Source organism: Bolinopsis microptera, chromosome 6, assembly GCF_026151205.1.
Source record: "Bolinopsis microptera isolate Bmic1 chromosome 6, MBARI_Bmic_1.0, whole genome shotgun sequence".
In the NCBI taxonomy this organism is placed as follows: Eukaryota; Metazoa; Ctenophora; class Tentaculata; order Lobata; family Bolinopsidae; genus Bolinopsis; species Bolinopsis microptera.
In genome coordinates this window covers 14282225-14309396 of record NC_087077.1, presented here as the reverse complement: position 1 = coordinate 14309396, position 27172 = coordinate 14282225, and the positions used below count along the sequence as shown (strand labels likewise).

The following is a 27172-nucleotide window of genomic DNA, read 5'->3' as shown; positions in this document are numbered from 1 at the left end:
TTAAGTATGTGATATCTTTAAATTATGTTAGCAACATTTCTACCACGTGCAGAGTTTAATAAACTGGTCCCAACTGTATCAGAATGAAAATGCTCTGTTGCATTGGGAAACAATTTTTTTAATGTTGTCACAAATCTCTTAGATTATAATTACTTATAGAACTGCAAATGCCTTCCCATGAAAAGACCAGACATTTCTGGGGAAGGCATCTGCAATCATCAGTAATATTAGTAATATATAATTAGTAATATTATAATACATCAGTAATATTATGACCATTTGTAACAAGTTCTCCTTATCAGCCTGAGCCTTGAACTGTCATTAATCCAGTTAATTTAATTAACCTGACCAGGGAATACAGCTCATCTAATGTTAACAGTTATTATCTGTCTTACTGTTGTCATCAAGGGGGGTGTTGTCATCGCCACTCTTCATTTATTCCAGAAATTCCCAAAATTCTTTGGTTAAAAATGGCATTGGAACCCCCACTCCATATTCAATGGTAGTGAAATTGGGTGTGTCCGTTTATTCTGGTTCCTGATGACATCTGTGGTATAAATGGTGCTGGGGACCTCATGTTTTGTGAAGAAAACATACGAGTAATTTTTAAAGCTGATGTCGGGCTTGATATATTTGGACCTACGCACGAAGAGCTCAGAAATAGCTCAACTAGCAATTTACTTTAATGAGGGGTATACAAATTCCAGAGTCCGCCATTTTCCCTCATTGAGTAACACTGTGCACCGCTTACTGAATTAGAATTACTAAATTCCTGAGATTAATCTGGCCTAGCTTCCAGGGGAGATCTGTTATCCGCTGCCAGGACCTCATTAAAAATACCTTGAATAATTCCCAAAAAGCAGCCCAGAAATGATATGTACATTTTGCAGTCCAATTTTCACCTTTTTCAAACTTTGGTTTTACCGTTTCTCCGGTGACTTTTGCTTGAAAGGTTGTTATTTTTCGCCCATTTTATCCCGTGGTTCGAAAGATTTTTCTAGATTATTTTGTTAGACTTAAATAAATTATGTTCAGTATCTCTATTTGCGTCTAGGAAGTTGACACATATATAACGTGTGGCGGCCGTGTGAATTCAATGCCCACCTAAATTCAGTGTTACTCATACTCAGAGCCATGTTTATTTATTCGGTGGTGATGCATTTGAAATTAATGAAATAAACTTTTAAATTCACACTCTCTACAATATTTTCAGCGAAATGAACACATTTGCTCGTCTAAGGCGTAACGACAGTATCAAGTTATTGACACGAGTCACGACAGACATTATTAAATGTTAAACACGTCTAACACATGTAAACGGTAAACAAGGTGCCCGAGTCAGTGATCGTATTACTCCGATATCATGCGGTCTGATCGTACTAAACTTGCCTTTATCAGCAATTATTTGTGTTATCAGAACACGAATATCTAGACAGAAACTGTGGGAATGTCTACTTTGGACAAATTTCGCTCAATTTCAGGCTACAATAATCTGTATTCTGTAAAACGCGTGACTTGCTCGATATGTAGAGTTGATATTATGGTTTAACCTTGTCATGACTCATGAGGTTCATTTGTTAAAAACAGAACTGAAATAAAAGTGAGAGTCACAAAAAATCGTTAATTTCATTCCGGAAAATTCAGTTAAAATCAAGTCGATTAACAGTAATCACTTATCAGTAATCAAGTATGTTAAAAACCGCGGTAAACAAATGCGACAAAACAGCAGTTACATCTAGACTTGTGGGAAGCCATTTCCCTTCGTGTCATGGAAAGGTTTCTGTTTACTTCACTGTGCACGTGCAATTGCGCGCTCGGCGCGTGCAAATATTCACTCCAATTACCAGAAGCCAACTTGGCGAGTAAGCAAGAGTAGACTCGCGGCGGTAAGTCCGGATAAAGAAACAAAACCACGTCACAATTCCTGCAGCCAATTCTACAAGACGTACCGTATTTTGTTGCACTATCCGCAAAGCCGTCAGGACAAAATTACTCCATAATTTGAGGGCTAGTGAAGGAGTGCTGAAGATTGCACTCTCTAATAGTTCAGTTCTTCAGACTAGCCTCCACAAGTCACGTGACATGAGTGGTCTCTACTCTCTACCCCTCCCTCAGCTCGGATAAAGGAATATAATATATTATATTATATCCTGTATTATTATATTCCGTGCCTTTACGCCCTGGTGTCAATACATTTGGACCGAGCTGTTACATTTTATTCTTTTATTGACACAGTTCAACTAAACTGTCGTGCGTGATATTGGACTGCATGTGGCCCAGCTATTCCAACTATGCGATGAAATCCAGTTTTTGGGTACGTTCAGGTCTAGAAGAGGGAAGCCCGACTAGGTATTAGACCAGAGTTAGCCTTGGCGTCTGAAACCGACCAACTTGGCAACTCTGGTGTCTGTAGAAACATGAACAAAGTTGTCCAGGATACAGAACGGCAATGAGAATTTGTAAGATATGGGCGGTATACAGGATACAGATTACGGTACCAGCACAGGCTGGATATTCGGGCTGGGTTATATCCGGAATAAATCACATATTTTCGGAACTCCATCTAAATTTCAATACAGATTTTAATGCGATACAACAACTTGATCCAGTTCCAACTATCCAAAGAGTGCTGACAATTCCCATCTTTCAGGATACCTGTATGGAATGTCATGATAAATGTACGATGGAGCGAGGGTGTACGGGCCCCAACAGCTTCATAGGTCCAGGGGGCTGCAACTTCTGTGAGGTTGTTAAACTGATGGAGGAAACCTATACTGAGAACAACACCAGAAGACTCTGGGTTAGTGCTTCTTTGAATTTTTTCTTTGCGTTCTATGTTTTTCTTTCAATATGTCCTTTATCTCTTTATCACGTCTTTATGTTTTCTCCACTTTTGAGAATTATTTTTTGGTTCGATGCTGCATATTTCCTTATTTTATCAAACCATGAAAGACAACTTACTCATCCCTCCATCCATTCAAACCTCATATCAGTTCTGTTGTTAAATTGGGAGATGGGATTCGGGATCCAACACGGGATCGCTCAAATGGGCCAAAGGAAGGATCCAGCCGATACCCAATAAATTCCCCCGGAACTTTCTGGAAGGGAGCTGACAAATTCCTGCGTCCCACTGGAACTGTCTGGAAAGAAGGTGCCGTGTTTTATCAATCGGTTTCATTAAACGCCTCTCAACACATCAGCAGTACAGCTTCGCCCGCTGGCCTGCATTACCTGCAGCTGCGGAGCTATTAAATATGCTGGACTGACCGGCCACACAGTTGGGGTGGCGTTCCTTTCACCAGTTACTTCAGGGTTTACTCAAGTTAGGACTCGTTTGGAGGGGGGACCATGGTTTTAAAACATTTTAATGTCCACTAAAATCTGAGTGTTGACGAAATTGGGTTGAATTAAATATGTTAAAAATACGTAGAGCTCCCTTGTTTATGCTTTCACGAGTGAAAGTGGAGACTGGAGAGCCGTCACTCGTCACTTCGTCTGACTTAGGATCTAGATACTTCTCTAACTCCCGTGGATTGGGCTGCTCGTTTTCCAGGTTCTACTTTGAGCTGTGATCTAGATTTTTAAAGTGCTCTTTTTCGGGTGATATTAAGGCAAACATTAGTCACTTAAAATAATCTTAAATTCCAAATCTTTAACAAAAGTTAAGAAGCAGGTAGATCACGTGACCAATGATCACAGTTCCCGATCTATAAATAATGGTTAGCGTATGAGAGATTTGCCCACCTCGTGACCAACTCACTGTTATGAGATGCCAGACAAAGTTAAAAGAAAGGTAAATATAGTGACAGTAGATTGGGGAGGTGCTGGTCAATGATAGACAATTTATCAGAGCTCTGAACGTGTCAACACTACCATACGACTCCCCACCTCTGTTTTCAGCCCTCGTTCTCTGCGTGCCAACTATCAGGGTTTCCTAGATCGTGAACAGAGGAAACCCCACAGTGTCCGGATACGATTTTCTGAGGTTTGATAATATCTTAAGATGATGAAAAAGATGAAGATGATGAGGTTGATGAGGAGGTTTGGGCAGGGTTGGGCAGGTTGTCTATTGTGGCGCGACATCTCCGCCAGTTTGACCGCTCTCCATACCTCCCCCCGTGTATATTAGTTGAGTTGAGTGCTAACTACTGGCCAGGCATTGACAACCCCTTGTACTTTCTCCGCCAATCAGCGAGGAGAAGCCTTACCTCGTGGCCTAAGTGCACCAATCAGAGAGCTGTATTCCTGTCTCGTGTCACGAGGCAGCCAATCAGTACGCACTCTCGGAGCTGATGTGTGTTCCCTCGCTTTATAGGAGAGAGCACTTCAGTTTGTGGTTAGAGTCCTTGTTTGTCCAGTTTGAACTGCGCAGATTTTCACGTTTCCCAACCCTCTCACAGATTGACTCGTGTTTTTATACCATATTTTTAACTCCGTTCCAGTTTTTGCCAGATCTTTCATATTTTGTGGAATGTCGGGATGCGCAGACGTAAGTGTGATTTTTCCAGTTCCTCGCTAACTGACAGTTTTCACACTGTGAGGTCGGACTTTTTTTTACTTAGCACAGCTAGTCAGCATCATTAGTGGGCTGTACAGGGTTTTATCATTCTCAGCCGCCATCTTTACTCAGATACAGTCAACTAACATCATCACTAAAACTAGGTGTATGACATGATTGGTCTACCATATTATTCTTACATAAAAATATACATTAGGAAAACTTTAATTCACATCTTCCATATAAATGTATATGAAGAAAAGATCTAAATACTCAGTTCTTGCATCAAAACATCAATATTAGGAAAACTTAAATACACACATTTTACACTTAAACACGCGTACATTAGGAATACACTCTGGAAATGTCGCCTCTAATTTGATTAAGATGGTTTATCTTCAGTGTACATTCTGTGTGTTTCAGTGTACACCGATTTGTACGCTGTTAATTACATGCATGTATTTTTAGTAGAAACACAACTAGGACAATGTATTAATGTCTGTGTTTATTAGTGTGACGCTATATTTTCAACTTTAACTCTAGAATCTGGCGGACAAATTCTGACCCCTGAATAATGAGGTTAAAGTTTGGGTATTGGTAGTTCCATTATAATAATATGACTGTCGGTGTTGAATATTGGACATGTTGTAACTGTTAAAAAGTTAAAACTCAGTTTTGGGAATATTGTGGTGATGTAAGAGGCACATTCTGTGATATTTGCTTGTTTAAGAGGTTTATGACTGTAATATTTAGCTAAGTGGTGAAGTCATTGAGGAATGGTGATGTTAGGTTTTACTGTCTATCAAATCAAAATGTTATTTTGGTGGTTCACAATTTTGGACTTATAATCTTAGTCACGGAGTTCACACTTGCCAAACAGAACTCGTTACAGTTAACACAGAACTCGTTACTATGCGACACAGAATTGTTATAACACAGCACAGAACTCGTTACAGTTGGCACAGAACTCGTTACTATACGACACAGAATTGTTATAACACAACACAGAACCCGTCACTATGCAGCATCCAATGCAGCACAGAACTCACTCTAAACCCTTTTAAACTTTAAACTACATAGTTAGACTCTATTCAAAGTTAAACACACGTCTACATTAAGTCTGGCTTAAATCCGAGTTTGTAAAGAGTCGGTCTAACAGTACCTGGTTACCGGACTCCGGGAGAGAGAGAAATGTGAAAACATCCTGCGCTGGAATGCGGGGAATGCGTTGACGGTAAATAAGTGCCAGAAAACTGTGCCAGCAGATGTTTCTGTGAGGAGTATCTGAACCACTTTTTAAAACGAGCTCCTAAGAATGATAAGTTGTCCTGAGCTGGTTTGAACCTCTGATAAACGAATGCTTCACCGTGATTAGTGATATAACACTTCATTATAATTGGAGCATTATAATTAATTATCGTAAAACTGTTAACCTTGGTCGAAGTTGGGTGACTTGTTTCCTATTTCCGTGTAGACCTCAGATCACTGCATTTTCGTCAGAAGTTGTGGACAGCTTTCATTTTACGTTAATTTACGCAGCGTTCTCTCCCTGGTACCCCTAGTGATGCGCTCCCTCTCCCTGGTTCTACTTCTCTAGTAAAACGGGTGTTGTTCTTCATCCTTGTGGGCGCGTGTCAGCTTGAAATCTCACTGTTGGTGTCTGGTGGTGCGATCTCCTGCACTTTTGTAACTGTCACACTATCGATACTCAGGTGAAACTAGCACTGTTCTATAAACCCGACTTTTGAAGTTAAACTGGCTCCATTGTTCAGCTTTAAATCAAGTATGGCGGTATTGTTCTATCAGCAAGTTAAGGATCAACATGAACCAGAATTACTGGAGGGAGTGGTGTCTTTTATAAGGGCTGGTTGTAGACTCTCGAGGATTATGATGTCAAACCAGCAGCTTTTCACTTTAAATCTTAGTGTTCTGGCCAGCTTTCTAAATCAAACCTCTCAGATTGGCTATTAAATTTTCCTCCTCTATGTTTTCTTAGATTGAAGATTGAATAAAGGGCGGATCTCAGACCTGCTTCGGCTGTCAAAACACTGTAAATTAATGGGTGTGTTTGGAATTATAGGCTGTGACCAGGCAGATTTTAGAGTTTAGACCCTTTTGTAGGGTTAGGGAGAGTGTACTTGAGTGGTTTGGTAGTATAGGACGGTTTCTTGGGGAGACTGGAGTTTAAAAAGCGCTGTCGTGTCGCTGAACTTGTCCAACTTTTCTCTATCAAACATCTCAAGTTAAAACTAGACGACACACTTAACACTCCCACATCACACTTCACACCTAACTTAGTTGTGGGGCTTACTTGTAATACTTTCTTCCTTAATTCAAGTAGGTTCCATATTATTACATTACTTCATTTATCGGCTAATAATCAATGTTCTTGTATATCTAGTTTCTCAAACTAACTTCTATCGTGATGGAAACGGATAGCATCCATGTGTTGGCCTGTTTATTTCTCAAAACTCCTGTTATTTTTAAAATACTCATTTTATCACACCAAACTTTTCACACTATACTTTTTTCACACTATTTTCATAAAAATGTCTCTACAGCTGTACTATCTGATTCCTTAGAAAAAAACATATCACAAACGAAAAACATTATATTAGTTATTTGTGGTTTGGGTGAGAAATGACGTGCATTATAACTAAAATTTACTGAATAATAAATAATTATACTTTTAACTTTCAGGGACAATGCGAAGTGAAGTGCCCTGAAGATCAATACCCAGATAACTTCAAACCTTACCCCAACCTACCCACACATGACGGCGATAGACCAATCAGCGAGCGAGTCAAGGTACTTTCACTCTCTCATTCTTTTTGCCTCTCATCTCTCATAACCTCTTCCAACTCCTCCGATATGTTAATGAGATTGATCTACATGAAGTAATGATTTTTTATTTGTTGTCCGGTAAGAAATCAAACTGTTCATGTTGGTTCGATTTAGAAATTATCTAGCTATTAAATAAATAATATTAAGCTCCTACAATCGCGGTCAGAACTATTTAATCCAGAGACAAGCCTGATCTTTACATCACTGCTGTGCTTTGCTGGCCGAAAGCTATTTTAACACGATTATCAATATTTAATTGAATCTCATCATTGAAGTAAGATCGGACTCACATTATTATCATTATACTATTGAACTCAATATCACGTACGATTATTTAGCTCACATTCCACTGGAGCTGGTGTAAAGTAAGGCCTTGTTGTCTAGACGTATTATTAGTGGGTAATTTCCACTGCTGACCTCGAACTACCGCACCAGACCATTTTACGTACACTGCAGTACTGGTATTGAGAGTGTGATGATATATCAGGGGTGACCTGCAAACACCGAGGGGTTGTCGTCAAAAATTCAACTATCACCGTAAATCGGGGTTTTTATTTACACTAAAATAAATAAAATACATGTAAATCACCCTTTATATCGGGGCTCCCGGTAGATTGGGATTTAACTGTACCCTGTTATATCATGTAACGAATGTAGACTGTAGATTTACCACAATCCACTTCCCACATTCCTGCCACCTGCCCCACCTATCCACTACATCATACCGACACTATTAGATTTAGCCTAGCCTGAGTGGCAGACTTATTCTTCTCTCCATTTGTCTCTATATCACTTTTCTGACCCCGTAACTTTAAATAACGGACTGTGCGTATCAAACTTACTTTAGTTTTACTGAACAAAAATAGGTAGTATTTTGAGTCATTCATTTACAATCATAACCAGTTGAACGTCCCATCTCCTCCCTAAATGGGAGATCCGAGATTGTAATATAATGTCTAGAGATATATAAGGAACATTTGCTCAGTTCTATCTCTTCTAATTTCTAGAAGAAAGCCTCATCTTTATTATCCAAAAAGTCATAGTTCAGCAAACTAAATACTGCTGTGCAAACTAAATACTGCTGTGCTACTGATCCAAATAGAGGGAGAAAGATGGACTACCAATTAAACCTCTCTCCCTCTTCTCAATTGCCGTGATTAAGCTCGCCCATAGTCCAGCATTACAGAATGGGTTCAGCTACCTTCGACTGGCTGCCATTTAGTATGAAACCTGTGTTATTGCACTGTACATCAATCAGAGAAAGTGCAGATGTTTCTTGATCTCATCCGCCAACTTGAAATGTGTCGACTATAATGTTGGTGCGAATACATCTCATGTAACAGAATAACATGTGAATATGTGACAGAAGAATATGTGAATATGTGAAACTAGCCCTGCAGTCGGTGCAGGAGTTACTGCAGTGCGGACCGCTAACAGAGGCATTAGTCAAGTCTTATTAGTGTAACGTGCGTCAGACACATTGTAACTCTCAGCTGTAACACACCTTGCTGTACTGACACGTGGTCTGATGTTGTTTCACGTGGTGTGACGTCATGTCACGTGGTGTGACGTCATGTCACGTGGTGTGACGTCATGTCACGTGGTGTGACGTACTGTCACGTGGTGTGACGTACTGTCACGTGGTGTGACGTACTTTCGTGTGGTCTGGCGTGGTTAAGCAAACAGCCGTTCTGCTCGCTAATAAGACTGTACTGTAATGTGTACTTTCATTCCTCGTATTTTTTTTCTGTGAATTTCTCCTCATATATCATTCTTAGCCACATTTTGTAATATGATCAAATTTTTGACGTTCAGTCCATTCCACCCAAAGAATTTGAAAAAGTCTTCATTTTACATTGAATGCCAGCCACAAGACTGTGTAGAATTTTCCGGTCTAGGTTCTATAATGAGATCAGAATTTTTCGTTTCTATAAGGCTTGGTCTACGTTAAATTTTCGACAGCTTTCGAATTTTTGATTGCGAGATCACAAGTCACAACGTTTGAAAATATTTGTCATTCTTTTGAACAGAAATAACGACCTAAATCTCTATGATCCAAACCGGCAGTTTTTATACTTTAATGGTTTTCCCGGCATATTTTGCCCAAACCTAATTTTGGTCAGTAAATTTTGTTCCTAAATATTGGCCGCATTCCGGAAGAGCAATGAAATATACCCGAACAAGATACCCGTTGCTAAACAACCCTGTTAAAGATCGTGACCTCCGGTACCACTACTTCCGAGAGACAGCCTCTAAAAAGTAGAAAAATCCGCTCACACGGCGAACATATGATTTAAATGCGAATTACCGGGGGTGAGATAACTTTAAACCTTGTCGGGGTTGTTGTACCGGTTACCTAGGCTATGATACGGCCCTCTAACACACGTATTGGTTTTCAACGTTATTACAGGTCCCCTTCATGACTAGACCTCCAATCTTGACTGTGACTCTGTGTCTTTGATGAATATTTTTTGAACGCCACCTCATTTTTTTGTGTACGATAATGAGATAATACATGGCAAAGTACACGATGAAGTTTTGTACACAAAACTCTGGCAAACAAGCCATACACTACAATTCTGATTGTCAATAGCGGTTCATGTTGCTCTTTAATGCAACTACTCATCAATTGTGCGTTTAAATCGGCCCCGTGGGAAGGAATGGGAGATGTGTGCGGTTCTCTATTTGAAGTCTAGACTTGGCGGTGAAATGAATTTAATTTTCTCTCCCCGCCACACACTCACTGCGTATAGCGAAATTCACCAAATCAAATCATAGTTTGTATTGACAAATCCCCCTCTACATATCTGATGTTACATCATTAATATAAAGAGATATATTGTAAAAGTCTGCCTTGCTACACGTTAAAATTCTGCCCCCTATGTAAACAAAACTATCTGGTCTCTGTAAGCTGATTTACGACTGATATCGTGCTTTCCAACGCAGTTAGTGGTTCTTTTAGCCTAGTGAATGTGTGAAGATCGAGAAATAATTGTTACCTACGGTTAATAATGTACATTACCCTAATGTCCGCTTGTATTTTGAGGTCACGTGATGGTTTTGGTTGGAAGCGCGCCCAATTTGGGACATGTTGAAGTTGATTTTGAATTTTTAATGGAGCGCGCGAAAAATATCATCCAGGGCTTGGAGGTTCGTTCGCGCCGCGCACGCGCGTTTGTTTTGCAAGTTCGTTCAAATAAACAGCCATCGCACATGTTAAAAGCTAAAGACGTGCATTATAAAACGGCCCTTCATAAATTATCCAATAACATAACAAACGTCATTCTATGACGATAGTAGTAAAATGAAACTCTTAGTTTTATGAAACATGAGTCTTGCCGCCTTTTTGTGCCCTGGATAATGGTAACTCGTCTGCTCCTGGGAGACGCGGCCATTTAAAGACTCTTTTCGCTGACATTTTTAATGGTTCGCCTTATTAAGGTCCCCCTACTTGACTTTCAATATTGAATTAATTATCAGAAATTAAAATCATTGGTTTGATCATAGTCTCTAAAGAAAATGGCTGCTCTGAACTCTTAGGAATACCTCTCAATATCTCTTGTCTTGTGGGAATGAAGTTTACTACAGTTTATTACAAATTGATATTATAATTAACAAAACTGTCAAAACATCCCCCACCAGCTTAACAACTCCCTTCGTCAGGTCTGTACTCCGTGTCACAAGTTCTGCTCCTCATGTCGCTCCTCCGGCTACTCAATCCACGTGTGCACGTGCAAATACGCACAGGACGGTGAGAACTGCGTGGGCCAGTGTCCCGCAGGCAAGTGGAGATCCTTGGTGGATAAAACGTGCAGACCCTGCGACGGACCTTGCCCTAAAAGTAAGTTTAAACCCTTTTTCGGTGCCCTATTATTTTAAAGATATATTTTATTTCTTACTATACTGTCATTACCAGAAAGTCAATTCTTTAAAGAACGAATAACTATTTCTCAGTCAAATAATCCTACCAATATTTCTCATATTTTACATTGACCGGACCGCTGTTATCAAAGTTACAGCATGAGTGTAACACTAGTACACACTAGCTGTTATATCATGTAGTGCTGGCTTCGTACGTTGCAGTTAGCGCAAACTTGCTCGCTGGCACCGGCCAGTATTTTGTTAATGACAATACCGCGTCACTGTCAAGTATCAAACTGTCCGTTACAAACCTTGCAACTACAAGCTGCCTGCTACACTTCAATATGTTCACTAACTGTAGTGTCCTGAGTCAGGGCAAAGCTGTGACTTCTTGGTTACTACAGCTGTGATATTCTGCAACTGGATTGTAATTACCCGACTGGGAACTTTAAATTCGACCTTGACTATCATCACACGGTGTACAGCAGCTGTGCATAATATCCCAGTGTACGGAAAATGAAACTCCTGACTCAAACTGCCCTATATTATAATACAAGTGACTTGTGTTAAAAGTTAGACTGCCTCAATAAACTTTACAGCCACTTTAACACAAATCGTCTTCAGATTGTGTAGGAAGTGACACAGTTCCTCTGAACAGCAGCAGTATCGTTCAGTTCGCAAACTGTAACCTGGTCGAGGGTTCCGTTATCATTAACTTCCAATCCTGGACCGGCCCAGACAAGATTACCACAGCTGATCTAGAGGTAATGTGATAACTAGATTTTAATTTTCCTCTAATCGGTTTACTGAGGGTCAACTTTCAATTCCTGTGGCCAAATATGTTTTGGGCACGCCTATCTTACTGTTGCGTTTACTTTTAAGGGACATAACATCTCATCGCGATCAACCTAACTTGATCTTAAGTATTTACCCAGCCAGAGGAATCTTCTAGCAACACTTACGACTGACACTCTCCATTTTAGGCGTTAGACGAGATTGTTACTATCACTGGGCGTCTGATAATCAGAGATTCACCCGACACCAACTTTACCAGTCTGGACATGTTCCGTAGACTGGCAGAGGTTAAGGGAGAAGGATCCCTCAGAAGGAGACGAAGGAGAGGTGGGCATTTTATGAGTTATATTTTTGTGATTATGATTTTGTTCGTTCCAGGAAATAATTTTGATCGAATACTCTTGAAATTGATATATTACTCGTTGAAAATATCCCTCATTAGATCATGATAAACAACTATTATCAATTTCTGATGCATTATATATTAGTTATAGTCCTGATTATCTCACGGTCTGGTTTGAAGAGCGTTGTTGTGAAACCTAATATCCCGTATCTGAAACACGATATCCTATATCTGTGTAACGTGATATGTTCTCAGCAACGGACGACTATGTGATAGAGATAGACAACAACACGGCCCTGGAAACAGCAGAATTAGTGGCTCTCAAAAAGATAGGAGGTCCCATGAAGTTGAGCGGTAGTAACCTGTGTTATGTGGATCGGGTCGACTGGGGCTCCAGACTAGATGGTTCAGTGGTGAGTAGAGATAATATCAGGGTCCAGTGGAGGGGCTGGCCATTTCCCTGTTATCATTCAATTTTTGATTTCCACCGTGGCAAAAATGAAAAAACAGCTATGTTGTTATTTTTCGCCCCGAAGCTTCAATCAACAGCTAACAGATAATATCTGCCAGGTTACTGTTGATATCTCCGAGTCAGCCTGTACAGAGAAGCCTTGTCACTCCGAGTGTGATGAGACAGACGGATGTCTGGGACCTGACAGTGATATGTGTATCACGTGCAATAACAAGGAGTTTGAAGGAGATTGTATCCCTACATGTCAAGGGTAAGATTAACCTCCTTCATCAACGAATATCTTGTTTTAGATCATGATTATTCGTGTAGCGTCTCGCTCAAAAAGTTAAACCACTATCTTGTCGTGATATATCCCTCACCAAGTGTATCAAGTCGGTCTTTGTCAGTCTAATGTTTGATCCTAACTCATTTCCCTCAGGGCATCTTACGATGACGAATCAGTGCAATGTAAACCCTGCCACAAAAACTGTAACACTTGCACTGGTCCTGGTAACCACCATTGTATCGACTGTAAGCACATGTTCGACGGGCCCGCGTGCGTGACCAGCTGTTCCAACGTGCACAGTTACGTGCGCAACCAGCGCTGTGAAGAGTGTGATCCTGCCTGTGAGGGAGGTTGCGACGGGCCTGGTGCTCACAAGGGAGTAGGAGGTTAGTGGAGATAGGGTATTATTTAATTATTTTAATTTAGTATTAATTTAGTATTAATTTTATTAGTTAATCTTGAAAGTTAACGAATCATAGTCCCTTCCCTCATATTGGAACATTAACGTCTTTGTTGATCTTTGTTGAACATGTTTTATTATTTTCTTATCATTTTGAAATATGATTCCAATATTCAGCCAACAAATTGAATATATTTTATCTCCCTAAAGTACCATCTGAACCGAAAGAACCACTTATAAACAAACGCCCATTTACCAGGCTGCACAACCTGCAAATTATTCGACAACACGATCAACAAGGAGGACCAAATGTGCGCGGATCAATGTCCCCCTAAAAGTTACAAGGACACAATAAAGGGAGAGGATGATCAGTTCATCACAGTTTGCGAGAAGTGTCACGGAGAATGTGCTGCTTGTGATCACTGGGTATGTTTAAAAGCAGATCCTTATTATTTTATACATTTTCATTCTTTTCATTGTTCAACTAGAACGTTTTTGTATCCGTATTCCGTATGTAAAGTTGAAACATTAAAGGCTTGGGGCAACGTCCTGAGATAGATAAAATATCGGACCCCCTTTATCCTCTCTTTCCTCAGTCCGACTCATCCTGCACGGAGTGCGTTCACGTAAAACAAGGTGACAGATGTCAAGCCAAATGTGACCTGGGCTACTACGAAGGTCCTGACAAGAAATGTTTGGAATGTCACGAGGAATGTGCTTCCTGCATAGGACCCGGGGAGACCAGCTGTACCTCGTGCATGAACTTCGAGCTGCCCACTTCTGAGATCAAACAGACTAGGACATGTGTGGCTAAGTGCCCAGAACAGTACTCCAGAGCTCAGAAGGTTAGTTTGTGATTTGCTCATAATTACATAATTTGTAATATGCATGTTATTTGTTAATTGTTATTTGTTATATTATTTGTTAATTGTTATCTGTAATCTGTAATTTGCAATATTAGTCGAATGATAATGTTCAAAAGCAAAAATCAGTCAATCAAATTGTTCATCAATTGATTAATTGGTAATTTAATGGATCAATTAATTAATGACCAATTGTAACAGGTAGTCACAACGAATGAACTGCAACATCTGCGATGTGTAGAAGAATGTGAAAATGATGGTAACACCCAAAGGGACGGAGATTTCTGCAGTTGTATTGAGGGCAGAGCCTGGTATGTTTCTTTCAATTGTTAAGTCTATATATCTAGTGGTTCGCATTAAATGTATCGTTCCTTCGGCTTCCTGTAATTGGCTGGTTGCACTTGTGTAACAATGTGGCTGTTGGAATACACCGAAGTAAAATAAGTGTCTTGATTAAAAATATTTAAAAAAATTTGTCTTATCGAGTTAGCCTAAATTGTATAACCTTAATTTTTGTAAAAGAAAACTTGCGAGCGGTTCTGTTTTTTCTGTAATAGCTACAATTTGTCGTCCTATTATTACTCTATCATAATTAATTAACCACAACTAATTATAAATATTCCACCAGTCCCGGAATGGCTCCACAGCAGAGTAGCACAGCAGTAGCAATCGCAGTGGGAGTAGCGATCGTCTTTATCATCGTCATAGTGGGGATCATCTGTTGGAAACGAGCCAAACAAAACCAGAAGAAACGGATGAACTTACTGAAACACGCTCAACAGATGCATGACAATATTAACCCTATATACGAGCCTGTAATGCAGGAGGACACGGTTTATCCGCTGAATGACGGACAATTACTAATAGTTACGGAGGATTCGCTTGAGATTGGAGAAGTTTTAGGTAATGTTGCTGGAGATTGTTTTTCAATTCTTATCGTGTGTTTGGCGGTGTTAATGGTGTCGGAATTTGTTTTGGAGAATTGCGTAGTTGTAGATACCTTAGAACAAACTTATATTGAAACATTAGAGTGCGTAAACGTAAATGCCAGTTCATATCAAGCTAATTAAAATAAATAATAAGTTCAACTTTAAATCGGTACAGGCAGCTTTTGGAGGGGTACTTTTGTAGGGGTACTTTTGCGATTTTCTTAAAACTGTCTTTAGAAGTGGCATTTTATTAACCCACGATTTTACAATATTAGTTTATTATAAGTATTATTTATACCTAACATTTTACCTTAAAATTGATTTATTTATTAAACTGATTAATTAATAATATCTCATCTAACATATTGTCTTCTCTTCAGGTAGCGGTGCGTTTGGTAAAGTGTATGAAGGAAGATGGCACCCAACAGAAACACTGAACACTGCTGATGATGTTGGACTCAGAGTTGCTATCAAGATACTCAAGGATTCCGGAGATCCTGAAAGCACTAGAGAGTTCTTCGATGTGAGTCTGACAGTAATTTGACGAGGAAAATTCCGGGTTTCTGTGGATTTGACAAGCGATTAGATTGAAATTCTTAAGAAATCGATCAAATTCTGTGTTCGATATTTTCTGGAACTTTCCAAAAAATGGTTGTGATGGTTAAAATTGCACTGATCTACGTTCACTGGTATCAGTATGACGTATACTGTGGTGTGGGACATTGTATATCTATTTAGCCACCATTCTAAAGAATTGAAAGAAGAGCTAAATTTTCTGTCCCAAGAAAACATTAAAAATACCAACTTCTGTCCACATTTACCACCTTCTCCTTCTAACCAAACCTCACTTCATCCAGGAAGCAGTTGTAATGGGCAAACTGGATCACAAACATCTCGTTAGAATCCTGTGTCTATGCGCTGGTAAGATGATGCTGGTAACTCAACTAATGCCTCTTGGATCGCTACTTGATTATGTGAGTACATAATGAATCTCTGGGAAAAGTCGCTATTTATTTTCAGACTTTGGGGAAGAAAGCAAATATTCAAACTCGTTTTTCTGAAATTGTAATTAACGCCACTGATTAGATCGACATTATTGTTTTGATATACCGAGTAGTGATGGTACCTGATATTGCTTAGGGACCCAAACGAATCACTAAAACCAACTCGAAGGAACCTTGTTACCGCACGTGTCATTTGCCCACCTCGAAAAATAAAGAATCTAATAATATGTCGCGGCCACATACCGCAGTTTTACTTTACCTAATTACCTTGAGTTGCAGAATATTCAAACATATTCCCCGACATCATTGCCTGTCAATTTCGCTAATCGCTAATGAAAATTGAAAATAACTCGGTGGCTGGCGGCCCGCTTTTGTCTTATTGGAGCGGTAGTCCTTTTCTTTGACAAATATCGCAGGTCATATTAGTTTCTGATTTCCGATAATTTGTCCGACAATATATTGTTCCTCAATACGCATTTATATGAAATTAAAAAATAATATGGACATAGGGGTTGGAAAATGACGCGAACTTAAGAATAAAGTTATTATATTTTGGTAGACAGGGTTGTCTCTAATCTTGACAGTAATATAGTGACCATATTATGTTTCTTATTACCCCATGGCCCATACAGTGATGAAAAAAACATAATAAGAAATGCCAAAACTCTCGATTTAACTCGTCTTTATTCTACCACAAACTTTTATTGTAATAAAATAAAATTGAAAAGCGCAGCATATGTCAGATGTCTGTGCTTTATCATTGAAGAAGGAGCCACAGACCATTATTAAGGAGCATCGACCATTCTGAGGGAGTTACCCATATTTTAGAGGAAATTTACGAATTGTATAAAGTAATAACAGAATTTCTCTTTAACAGGTGAGAAAGTACAAATCCTCGATAACATCGCACCACTTGTTGACATACGGACTACAAATAGCCCGGGGCATGGCGTACTTGGAGGAAAACAACGTCGTTCACAGGGATCTCGCTGCTAGGAACGTTCTGGGTGAGTTTTGGATCCGAAAACGTTTTGGAAAATTATTGTTGTTTTCCTGGTTTTAAAGTTTGATAAATTTTGAACAGTTTTTTGTCGTATTTTTAAAGTTTACAAGCAACATTGGTCATATTTTCTATTTTAAAGTCTGCCGGCGGGCCTGTATTTACTGGCCTGTTGACGGTTCAGTCTAAAATACCTGTCTTTCACCCTGCTCATAAAACAGCGATTAAGTCTACGGACAATACCGATACTGGATACACAGACTCAAAAATCACAGAGTCTTGGGTGCGGGCCGCATTACCAATCACATTTCAAACACAAGGAAATATTTTCAGTACAAACCCCGACTTTCGTGAAGATCACTGATTTCGGGTTGGCGAAGTGTTTGTCGAGTAAGAAGCAGATGTTCACCAGTGAGGGAGGCAAGCTGCCCATCAAATGGCTTGCTATCGAGAGTTTGAAGTATCGTCAGTTCACGTCACGAAGTGACACTTGGAGTTACGGTGTTACCATTTGGGAGGTATGATATAAACACACATACCTTCATACTTACAAAATACAAACTCTTCCACGAACCTTAACTCATCCAAAATAAACCATTTTTGATTTTATCAGTGTGAATATCAGACAATATTCTTCGACCCAGGTTAAGATCACGACAAATTATACCTTTAAAATGATTTCGAGCCAACACGCCACAAATATTACCAGGTGTTAGAATTCGGACAGTTACCTTGGAGAACGAAACCCCCTGCCGAGCTCATCAGATCACTAGAGATGGGGGAGCGGTTACCCAAACCCAAAACATGTACACTGGAGGTTTACGCTCTCATGCTCAGATGTAAGTGTACTCATAACCAGCTCTTTATTTTATAAGTGGGCTTTTTTATATGAAAATATTGCTCAAATTAGGGCCTAAATCAGTGATCAAATCAGTACTTAAAGTATGATTTAAAATTTTCATACTTAGTTTAAAGACTCACTTATCTCGAGTTTCGATCAAAGCCTATTAAAACATCTACTCATATTTCAAATATTAATATGATGTCGTTATAAAATTTGAATTCCAGTACAGATTTTGCAAGGTAACGTGGAAGGGGCTTCAAAGTCAAAGAGAGTCGTTAAGATGTACTCTCGTATACACAATAAAACTTTGAACTTTGAACTGTTTACTCCTTTTTCTGGAATTGGCATAAAATTTGCGCTACAAACGTAAAAATTTCCGTTTTTTGGATATGAACTTGGTCCGATTCCAACTTTTTCATGCTTTTCCGGTACCTAGTTTTGGGCGTTTCAGAGTTTCAGAGCGAGTATACTCGAAGTCTCTGTAGATATGTCAGACCATTAAATATGACGTATCCTCTGTTAACACCACATCTAAAAGTACTCATGACATAAGATGTGTTCTGCTTTCCTCCCGCCGACTAACAAACCTCCAGTTACTCAAAGTGTGGAGTGTGTAATTCTGCAAACTTCTAGTGCCGGGGGGGGGGGGGACCTTATAGTTATTTTTGGCGATATATCCGCTAAAAATAGTTTAAAATGGGTGGCTCCCCTTTTAGCTACTCAGCGCGTGTGGGTCGTGAGGTGCAATCACACAGAACAACACAGAGCTTGTTAATGAGTAACTAACGAGAGTTAGCCTACATGTTATCATACTCCTTTATAAGCTATGACTTGATACAATGTGGCTCAATAAGGTCTGGATTTCCGCAAACTATTGTCGACTCCTGTCAAACCTGTGTTTACCATCACGACAATGATGATGACTTGGTCCTAGTCTAATATCAACGCCTTATGGATAGTGCCAAGACGATATAATTAATTTGCTGATTAATAAATTATGTGGTAAAATTAAAGAGATATCACAGAAAATTACTACGGTTGCCCCATTTTCTACGTACATTTTAGCTGGGCCGGTTTTTATAAAGATGTTCAGTATTGGAGCCAGATTTAATTTAACAACACGCTCGGCACTACAGTATCAAACTTCTGTAACCATGGTTAACAAGGTGTGCCAGGTGTTGGTCCCACAGCTCGTCTAAGTTAATTAATTAGTTAATCGGGTAATTCCTCAGGTTGGGTGTTGGAGCCTACAGCTCGTCCTAACTTTGAGGATCTGATGTGCAGCATGGAAGAGTTCCTGAAGGAGCCCAACAGATTCGTACACACCCCTCACACTAACAGAGCCTCAACTGAGGGATCGTTCCTGGTGAGTCTCAGAGAAAATATCTGTTTTAGTGTGATCAATTCTGACACAAGAACTTCAATAAAAACAGTTCTCTTTAAGTTTAACACGGGTATTGTATTAAGATTCTAATTAGAGGTGCTAGTTTGCATGCTGTTCACATTCCAATGATTGGTAGAAAGTAACCCAACTAATCCCTCTCCCCTGCAGTCACCCCACGCGAGTGTGACGTCAGAATACCGGGACAGCGGTATCGTAGACGTTGACAGAAACTACGAGAACGACGACAGGGCAATGGCGATGCAGCGCGCGCTCTACGACGCCACTTCCTCCCTCCGGCCCCAAGAGAGCAGCCCGGTACGTGGAATTTATAGATCCTCCATTTTAAGTATAGTTACATTTTAAGTATAGTAACATGATATTATGGTAGCTGTCAAAATTACTTGCTGAGAAATAGAAATATGCTGACCGAATAGTCACATGACGACACGGTTATAGTTCTGTAGAATAATGAGCCCCGTGGCTCACAAATAACTGTTCCAGTTTATTACCAAGTGCACGTATATAACCCCTGTTCGCGGGTGCTAATAACATCAGTCAGCTAGCCCAGCCGGCTAATAAGAAGTCTAACGAAAATTAGAATAACGCGAGAGTGACTCAGGGTTAATTTGATGGGTGGCGAGGAGAGTGGAGGGGGAGCTAATATAGCGCGTGTGAGAGAAAGAGAGGTGAGAGAGACTGTACAGGTCTGGTACTAGACGGACGATTCTGTCAGCTGCATGTTGATTATACTGTTCAGGTGACGCTGCAATCTTGAGATTAGGTGAGACGTAGACCATGTCTTTGTCAGACGTATTGCAGTTGATTGCTTGGTTCGAGTTTAGGAGGGGTTATTTTCTGTTGCTCTTTTATTTGAGTTTCTTAGAAATAGTTTGAGGGACTAAAAGTAACAAATTTAATGGATTTGGAATCATTTGAATTACTGCCATTCCCCGAATATTAAAGGAGGTCTCCACCTACTATTTTTTCTCCCTACTCCGAATCTTCCCCCTCCCCTCTTCCTCCTCCCCCTCTTCCTAATCCCCTCTTCCCCACCCCTACTCCTCCTTATACTCGAATATTAACCTACCTACCCCCTTCCTCTCAGACTAGTTATTTAAATGCGGTATAATATGTTAACCCACCGACTGACCCCACCCTCGCCATTACTCCTTATTTGTACTTTTAGTTAGACTGCTTATTTCATCAACACTGAATACTTTAGCGGTTAAGCCAGAGGTTTTGCACGCGTTTCGTTTTAGGTAGTCAAAAAGTATAGGTAATGATATTAATGAAACTTACCTAAACTTTAATCTGGTTTATCATGACTTTTTAAGTTAACTTTCCACCTTGATTGTTTAAAAATAATGGTGGGCACGATACTTGATATAACCTCCGTACTCAACGTCTTATAGTTTGATTGCCCTCTTTATTCAATCAAATCAGTCTGTGCAATATTCTCTCCCTTATTTGGGTCGGTATGATTGTAGGTGTGACTCCGATTCGTAGTCTACTAAATCTCTTGTCTTGCCTTCAATCTTTTCGACTAATAAAACTGCATTCATCGCCTACTGCACCCGTAAAGAATATATATCCTCCGCAAAGCTTGAAATCCCCATATTCACTCTCGAAACCTCTAAATTCGGGCCCCTTGAATCTAGAACCCTTGCAGATTGTAACCTCAGCTAATTTTGTATACATGTCCACTGTAACTGGGACATTGCATGATGACGATGTGTCCTAACCGAGTAATAAGGTATATAATACAAGTTGTAATGTAGTTTTGATGAAGGAGCTGGTCCCTGTAGACGCACACCTGAGACATCAGCTGGTGTGACATACTAGTGACCATGGCCATACATTTTCTGATTTAGACCCACCAGATCATCTTGATGAGTCATATTTTTTCTCGTCGTGGATTGTTTGTAGATTTTGGATGGTTTTTGTTGTGGCGTTAGTTGGATTTGTTTTTGAATGTGATACCATCTGGTGGTTATAGAAAACCCAGGGAATTTGTAAAACACCTCACACAGTCTTTAATTTTACCACGTTTCATAATTTTAATGAACCCTCATTTATCGCAAAATCACCGCAACTTTAATCAAATCCTCTTCAATTCTTACTCCCCTGTTCCCAACTGTTTTCCCCCTTTTTTACAAACCCCCTCTTATAACCAATTCAATCTCTGTCTTTCTCTGTCTCTCTCTATTTTCTGGGAGCACACTGCCACCCCGTTGTGGTACACGCGGTATTCTCAAAGTTCCCGCAGCTGTGGTACTCATAAGTTTGCTGAGTAAGTGAGGGTTGTATAACCGATTATTCCTTATTCCGGCAACATCTCTAACACAGCATTTAAACCTCTAATACAGCTCACATGTTTACTTGTGTTAAAAGTAGACGCTCTTGTTGTTTGATTAATGTGGCCCGTGTTGTGTTGCAAGGCTCTGTGACCGGTACCTATTGGAGTACCTATACGGTAGCTATTCTAGAGCGTGTACTTTAATACGGGATGTTGTTGCTTTTATTTGAGGGTTTATGCCCGGCTATATACTATCCATCGCTGGAAATTCACCTTTTGTACCCCGAATACACGTTACTGCACTGCGATTATTTTTAATGACAGCTACAGTTAGTTTGTCTATTCTTTTGTATGAATAACATCCTGTAATCTAAGCAACTGATTTAACAAAACCCCATACATAATGGCCAGTACTTATTACTATTAACCCTATATTGGGGTCTAGTATTGGGGCTGTGTATACATGGGTCCTATTACATAGGACCCATGATCGATCTCTTCTACTGACTGTATGGCATGTTGGGTGACTTGACATTTAGCACTTTGTGACGTGACATTTAGCACTTTCAACTTTGTGACGTAATATTTAGCACTTTGACGTAACATTAAGCACTTTGTGACGTGAACTTTAGCACTTTGTGACCTGACATTTAGCACTTTGTGACGTTAACTTTGTGACCTGACATTTAGCGCTTTGACGATACCTATCTTTCATAACAATACGACAGAAGTGGGATCTTCCCCCCCCCCCCCCTCTATACTGCTCTCTCTGATATCAGCAAGAACGTATCGTTATCTTCTGCTTGAACAGATCTGGTTGATCATTTACATTTATCCTGGATCTACTGAAAAATAGATATTGAATATGGAAACTGGGAAACGATCACGCCTCCCCCTCCCCCTCCCCTCCACTCTCCCCTCCCCCCCCCCCCCCCCCCCCCCCCCCCCTCTCCTGCTCTCAAGCAGTATGGTCGGTCTGTTCAGTGAAGTTGAAAATTCTCCTCCCTACTTAAAGCCAGTTGCAGATTACAATCTAGATTTCTAAAGTCCCTTAAATATATTATGCATACCTCTGATTTGAACAACACTCACCAAGTCATCAAATCAGAGCGTACAGTTTAATCTCATCTCACTGACTTGTTGCCTAGCATCACAATCTGTACATACTGGGTGAATTTTAGGCCGATTGTTCAGCTGAGATACCATTTATGAGTGCTACCAAAAGAGCTCTTAATTCACTGACTGCACCAGGAGCATTCCCAGATCATCCACAATTTCATTATTTTCTTTGTCAAAACATATCAACCTGTCACTCCGTCACAATTGCATGTGACATCTTCCTACCACCCTTATAAGTCGTGATACTCTCCAAAAAGCTTACTCTAGCTCGTGAGTTAAGAGTTCATGATTTCTCTAAAAAGTTTCCTCTAACTATAAAAGGTGCTACCTAAAAAATGAATCATGCCCCAACATTAGCCATGTGTATTCTCCTCGCCCCCACTCCCGAGTAGTAAAAGTAGCGTCTCAGAACATTATCACATGACGTTTTGTCACGTGGTCATTCTCGCGAATGGCACACTGCTCTGTGAGAACGTGTATAATGAATATGTTATTTATAAGATTTATTACTTAGCTTGAGGGGTTTACTTAGTTTGCTGTGGTGAGCATTAGTTTGATTCGAACCAGCTTTCTGAAGCTTCTTCACTTATCGTTCATTTATTTAACTTCTCGAAAGTTGTAGGTCACTTCTTAGCACAGAGATTACATAAGATCTCAATATGATAGTGAAATGTAAATACACCATGAATAACGCGTGATCGTTTTCACTGTCACTTTAATGTGCAGCCATTTACTTTCTGTTTTGTTGCAAAGAAGCTCGTTACATGATCTCTGTGTCTTGTAAGCTTACTTTATCACAACAAAATTACAAGTTCGTGATCTCCACAGTTTGGACATCTATTTTAACCCATATTCACCCATGGGCCTTTTAAAAGGACGGCTTTTAAATACCAGTGTAATTTCGGAAGGTATTTATATTTTTTAATTTGGTTTTCTGTATTAGTTGGGAAAAGGTCTTCTAGGTAACTTGACAATGTTTTGAAAATATCTAGACCGTCAAAGAATTCATGGGCTAGAGCCAAACATGGTCAAAAATTGTACTTTCAAATGTCGCTCAATTCAGGCAAAATTTGAAAAATTTTAAGTCCTGGCAAATCAAAACTTTGGATACTCTAAATTGCCCCAATGATTGTCTATTCAATAAACCCTGACATGGGGTATACTGACTTTCTTTAAATTGAATTAAATGAAGTAGATTTTGGGTGTCCTTTAAAAAGGACAGTGTTTCTGTGAACGCTGTCCTTTTTAAATTACGTCCTTTTAAAAGGACAGTATTTTTAAAGGGCGTCCTTTTAAAAGGACGCCTATTTGAGATGACATGATTCTACGTTTGACATGTCCTTTTTAAAGGACATTTCAACCACAGTGATATATTTTAGCATAACTGATAAGTCTGGATAGCTTTCCTTCTTCAGCAAACAAGCTAAGGTGTGGCCACCTCGTATTCTAGTGGCCACTCCTCAGTGGATGGCGGAGTTCCACTCTGCGAGTGCAGCCATGTGTTGAAGACAGCCTTGTGCAGGTGCTGTCTTGTGATGCTACAGGTTGGCCAGTAATTGCTTTCACCGGAAAGCCATCGTTATACACTGGAATAAATTATTTACGGTCCTTCCAGCCTCCCTAATACCCCACAATCCAGTAATACCCCTCCTTCCAGCCTCCCTAACACGGTAACACCCCACAATCCAGTACTACCCCTCCTTCCAGCTTCCCTAACACCCAACAATCCATTACCACCCCTCCCTGGCCCTCTAGCCTCCATAACACCCCAAAATCCTGTACCACCCCTCCTTCCAGCCTCCATAACACCCCACAATCCAGTACCACCCCTCCTTCCAGCCTCTCTAACAACCCACAATCCAGTACCACCCCTCCTTCCAGCCTCCCTAACACCCAACAATCCATTACCACCCCCCAGGCCCTCTAGCCTCCATAACACCCCAAAATCCTGTACCACCCCTCCTTCCAGCCTCCCTAACACCCCACAATCCAGTACCACCCCTCCTTCCAGCCTCTCTAACACCCCACAATCCAGTACTACCCCTCCTTCCAGCCTCCCTAACACGGTAACACCCCACAATCCATTACCACCCCTCCTTCCAGCTTCCCTAACACCCCACAATCCAGTAATACCCCTCCTTCCAGCCTCCCTAACACCCCACAATCAAGTAATACCCCTCCTTCCAGCCTCCCTCACACCCCACAATCCAGTACTACCTCTCCTTCCAGCCTCTCTAACACCCCACAATCCAGTAATACCCCTCCTTCCAGCCTCTCTAACACCCCACAATCCAGTAATACCCCTCCTTCCAGCCTCCCTAACACCCCACAATCCAGTACTACCCCTCCTTCCAGCCTCTCTAACACCCCACAATCCAGTAATACCCCTCCTTCCAGCCTCTCTAACACCCCACAATCCAGTACTACCCCTCCTTCCAGCCTCCCTAACACCCAACAATCCAGTACTACCCCTCCTTCCAGCCTCCCTAACACCCCACAATCCTGTACCACCCCTCCTTCCAGCCTCTTTAACACCCCACAATCCAGTACTACCCCTCCTTCCAGCTTCCCTAACACCCAACAATCCATTACCACCCCTCCCTGGCCTTCTAGCCTCCATAACACCCCAAAATCCTGTACCACCCCTCCTTCCAGCCTCCCTAACACCCCACAATCCAGTACCACCCCTCCTTCCAGCCTCCCCAACACCCAACAATCCATTACCACCCCTCCCTGGCTCTCTAGCCTCCCCAACACCCCACAATCCAGTACTACCCCTCCTTCCAGCCTCCCGATCACCCCACAATCCAGTACTTCTCCTCCTTCCAGCCTCCCTAACACCCCACAATCCAGTACTACCTCTCCTTCCAGCCTCCCTAACACCCCACAATCCTGTACCACCCCTCCTTCCAGCCTCTCTAACACCCCACAATCCAGTACTACCCCTCCTTCCAGCCTCCCTAACACCCAACAATCCAGTAATACCCCTCCTTCCAGCCTCCCTAACACCCCACAATCCAGTACTACCTCTCCCTCCAGCCTCCCTAACACCCCACAATCCAGTAATACCCCTCCTTCTAGCCTCCCTAACACCCCACAATCCAGTACTACCCCTCCTTCCAGCCTCCCTAACACCCAACAATTCATTACCACCCCTCCTTCCAGCCTCTCTAACACCCCACAATCCAGTAATACCCCTCCTTCCAGCCTCCCTAACACCCCACAATCCAGTACTACCCCTCCTTCCAGCCTCCCTAACACGGTAACACCCCACAATCCAGTACTACCCCTCCTTCCAGCTTCCCTAACACCCAACAATCCATTACCACCCCTCCCTGGCCTTCTAGCCTCCATAACACCCCAAAATCCTGTACCACCCCTCCTTCCAGCCTCCCTAACACTCCACAATCCAGTACCACCCCTCCTTCCAGCCTCCCTAACACTCCACAATCCAGTACTACCCCTCCTTCCAGTTTCCCTAACACCCCACAATCCAGTACTACCCCTCCTTCCAGCTTCCCTAACACCCAACAATCCATTACCACCCCTCCCTGGCCCTCTAGCCTCCATAACACCCCAAAATCCAGTACTACCCCTCCTTCCAGCCTCACTAACACCCCACAATCCAGTACTACCCCTCCTTCCAGCTTCCCTAACACCCAACAATCCATTACCACCCCTCCCTGGCCTTCTAGCCTTCATAACACCCCAAAATCCTGTACCACCCCTCCTTCCAGCCTCCCTAACACCCCACAATCCAGTACCACCCCTCCTTCCAGCCTCCCGATCACCCCACAATCCAGTACTTCTCCTCCTTCCAGCCTCCCTAACACCCCACAATCCAGTACTACCTCTCCCTCCAGCCTCCCTAACACCCCACAATCCAGTACTACCTCTCCCTCCAGTGCAACCTCCCTAACACCCCACAATCCAGTACTACACCTCCCTGGCTCTCTAGCCTCCCTAACACCCCACAATTCATTGAATGTTTTCGCGGAAAATTACTTCTGTATTTCAATGATATCAAAAATTGATGCTTAATCCAATCATGAATAAAAATTGAAAATTTAACAACATGATAGCATCTTGCTAAAGTAAAAATTGAAAGCCGTCCTTTTAAAATGACAGTTATTTGCAATGCTGTCCTTTATAAAGGACGTTAAGTAATTTTTCCAAACACTGTCCTTTTTAAAGGACGGGACAGAATTCACTGTCCTTTTAAATGGACGGGTTAAAAATGTCATAAGCAAAACAC

At 41.0% G+C, this 27172-nt stretch overlaps 1 protein-coding gene across 2 annotated transcripts in view; it reads left to right on the top strand.

Moving 5' to 3' along the window:
* The window catches only part of LOC134816485 (epidermal growth factor receptor-like), a 62600-nt gene that overhangs the window by 30539 nt on the left and 4889 nt on the right, over positions 1-27172 (top strand). For both annotated transcript variants that reach the window (XM_063825346.1, XM_063825345.1), the window contains 19 exons: positions 2651-2800; positions 7199-7306; positions 11006-11183; positions 11828-11967; positions 12187-12325; positions 12597-12754; positions 12912-13063; positions 13232-13464; positions 13738-13904; positions 14075-14323; positions 14543-14652; positions 14970-15244; positions 15651-15793; positions 16128-16244; positions 17152-17281; positions 17608-17792; positions 17984-18113; positions 19351-19484; positions 19671-19817. In XM_063825346.1, the coding sequence (XP_063681416.1) occupies positions 2651-2800; positions 7199-7306; positions 11006-11183; positions 11828-11967; positions 12187-12325; positions 12597-12754; positions 12912-13063; positions 13232-13464; positions 13738-13904; positions 14075-14323; positions 14543-14652; positions 14970-15244; positions 15651-15793; positions 16128-16244; positions 17152-17281; positions 17608-17792; positions 17984-18113; positions 19351-19484; positions 19671-19817 (3045 nt within the window). The remainder of the gene's footprint in view (positions 1-2650; positions 2801-7198; positions 7307-11005; positions 11184-11827; positions 11968-12186; positions 12326-12596; positions 12755-12911; positions 13064-13231; positions 13465-13737; positions 13905-14074; positions 14324-14542; positions 14653-14969; positions 15245-15650; positions 15794-16127; positions 16245-17151; positions 17282-17607; positions 17793-17983; positions 18114-19350; positions 19485-19670; positions 19818-27172) is intronic.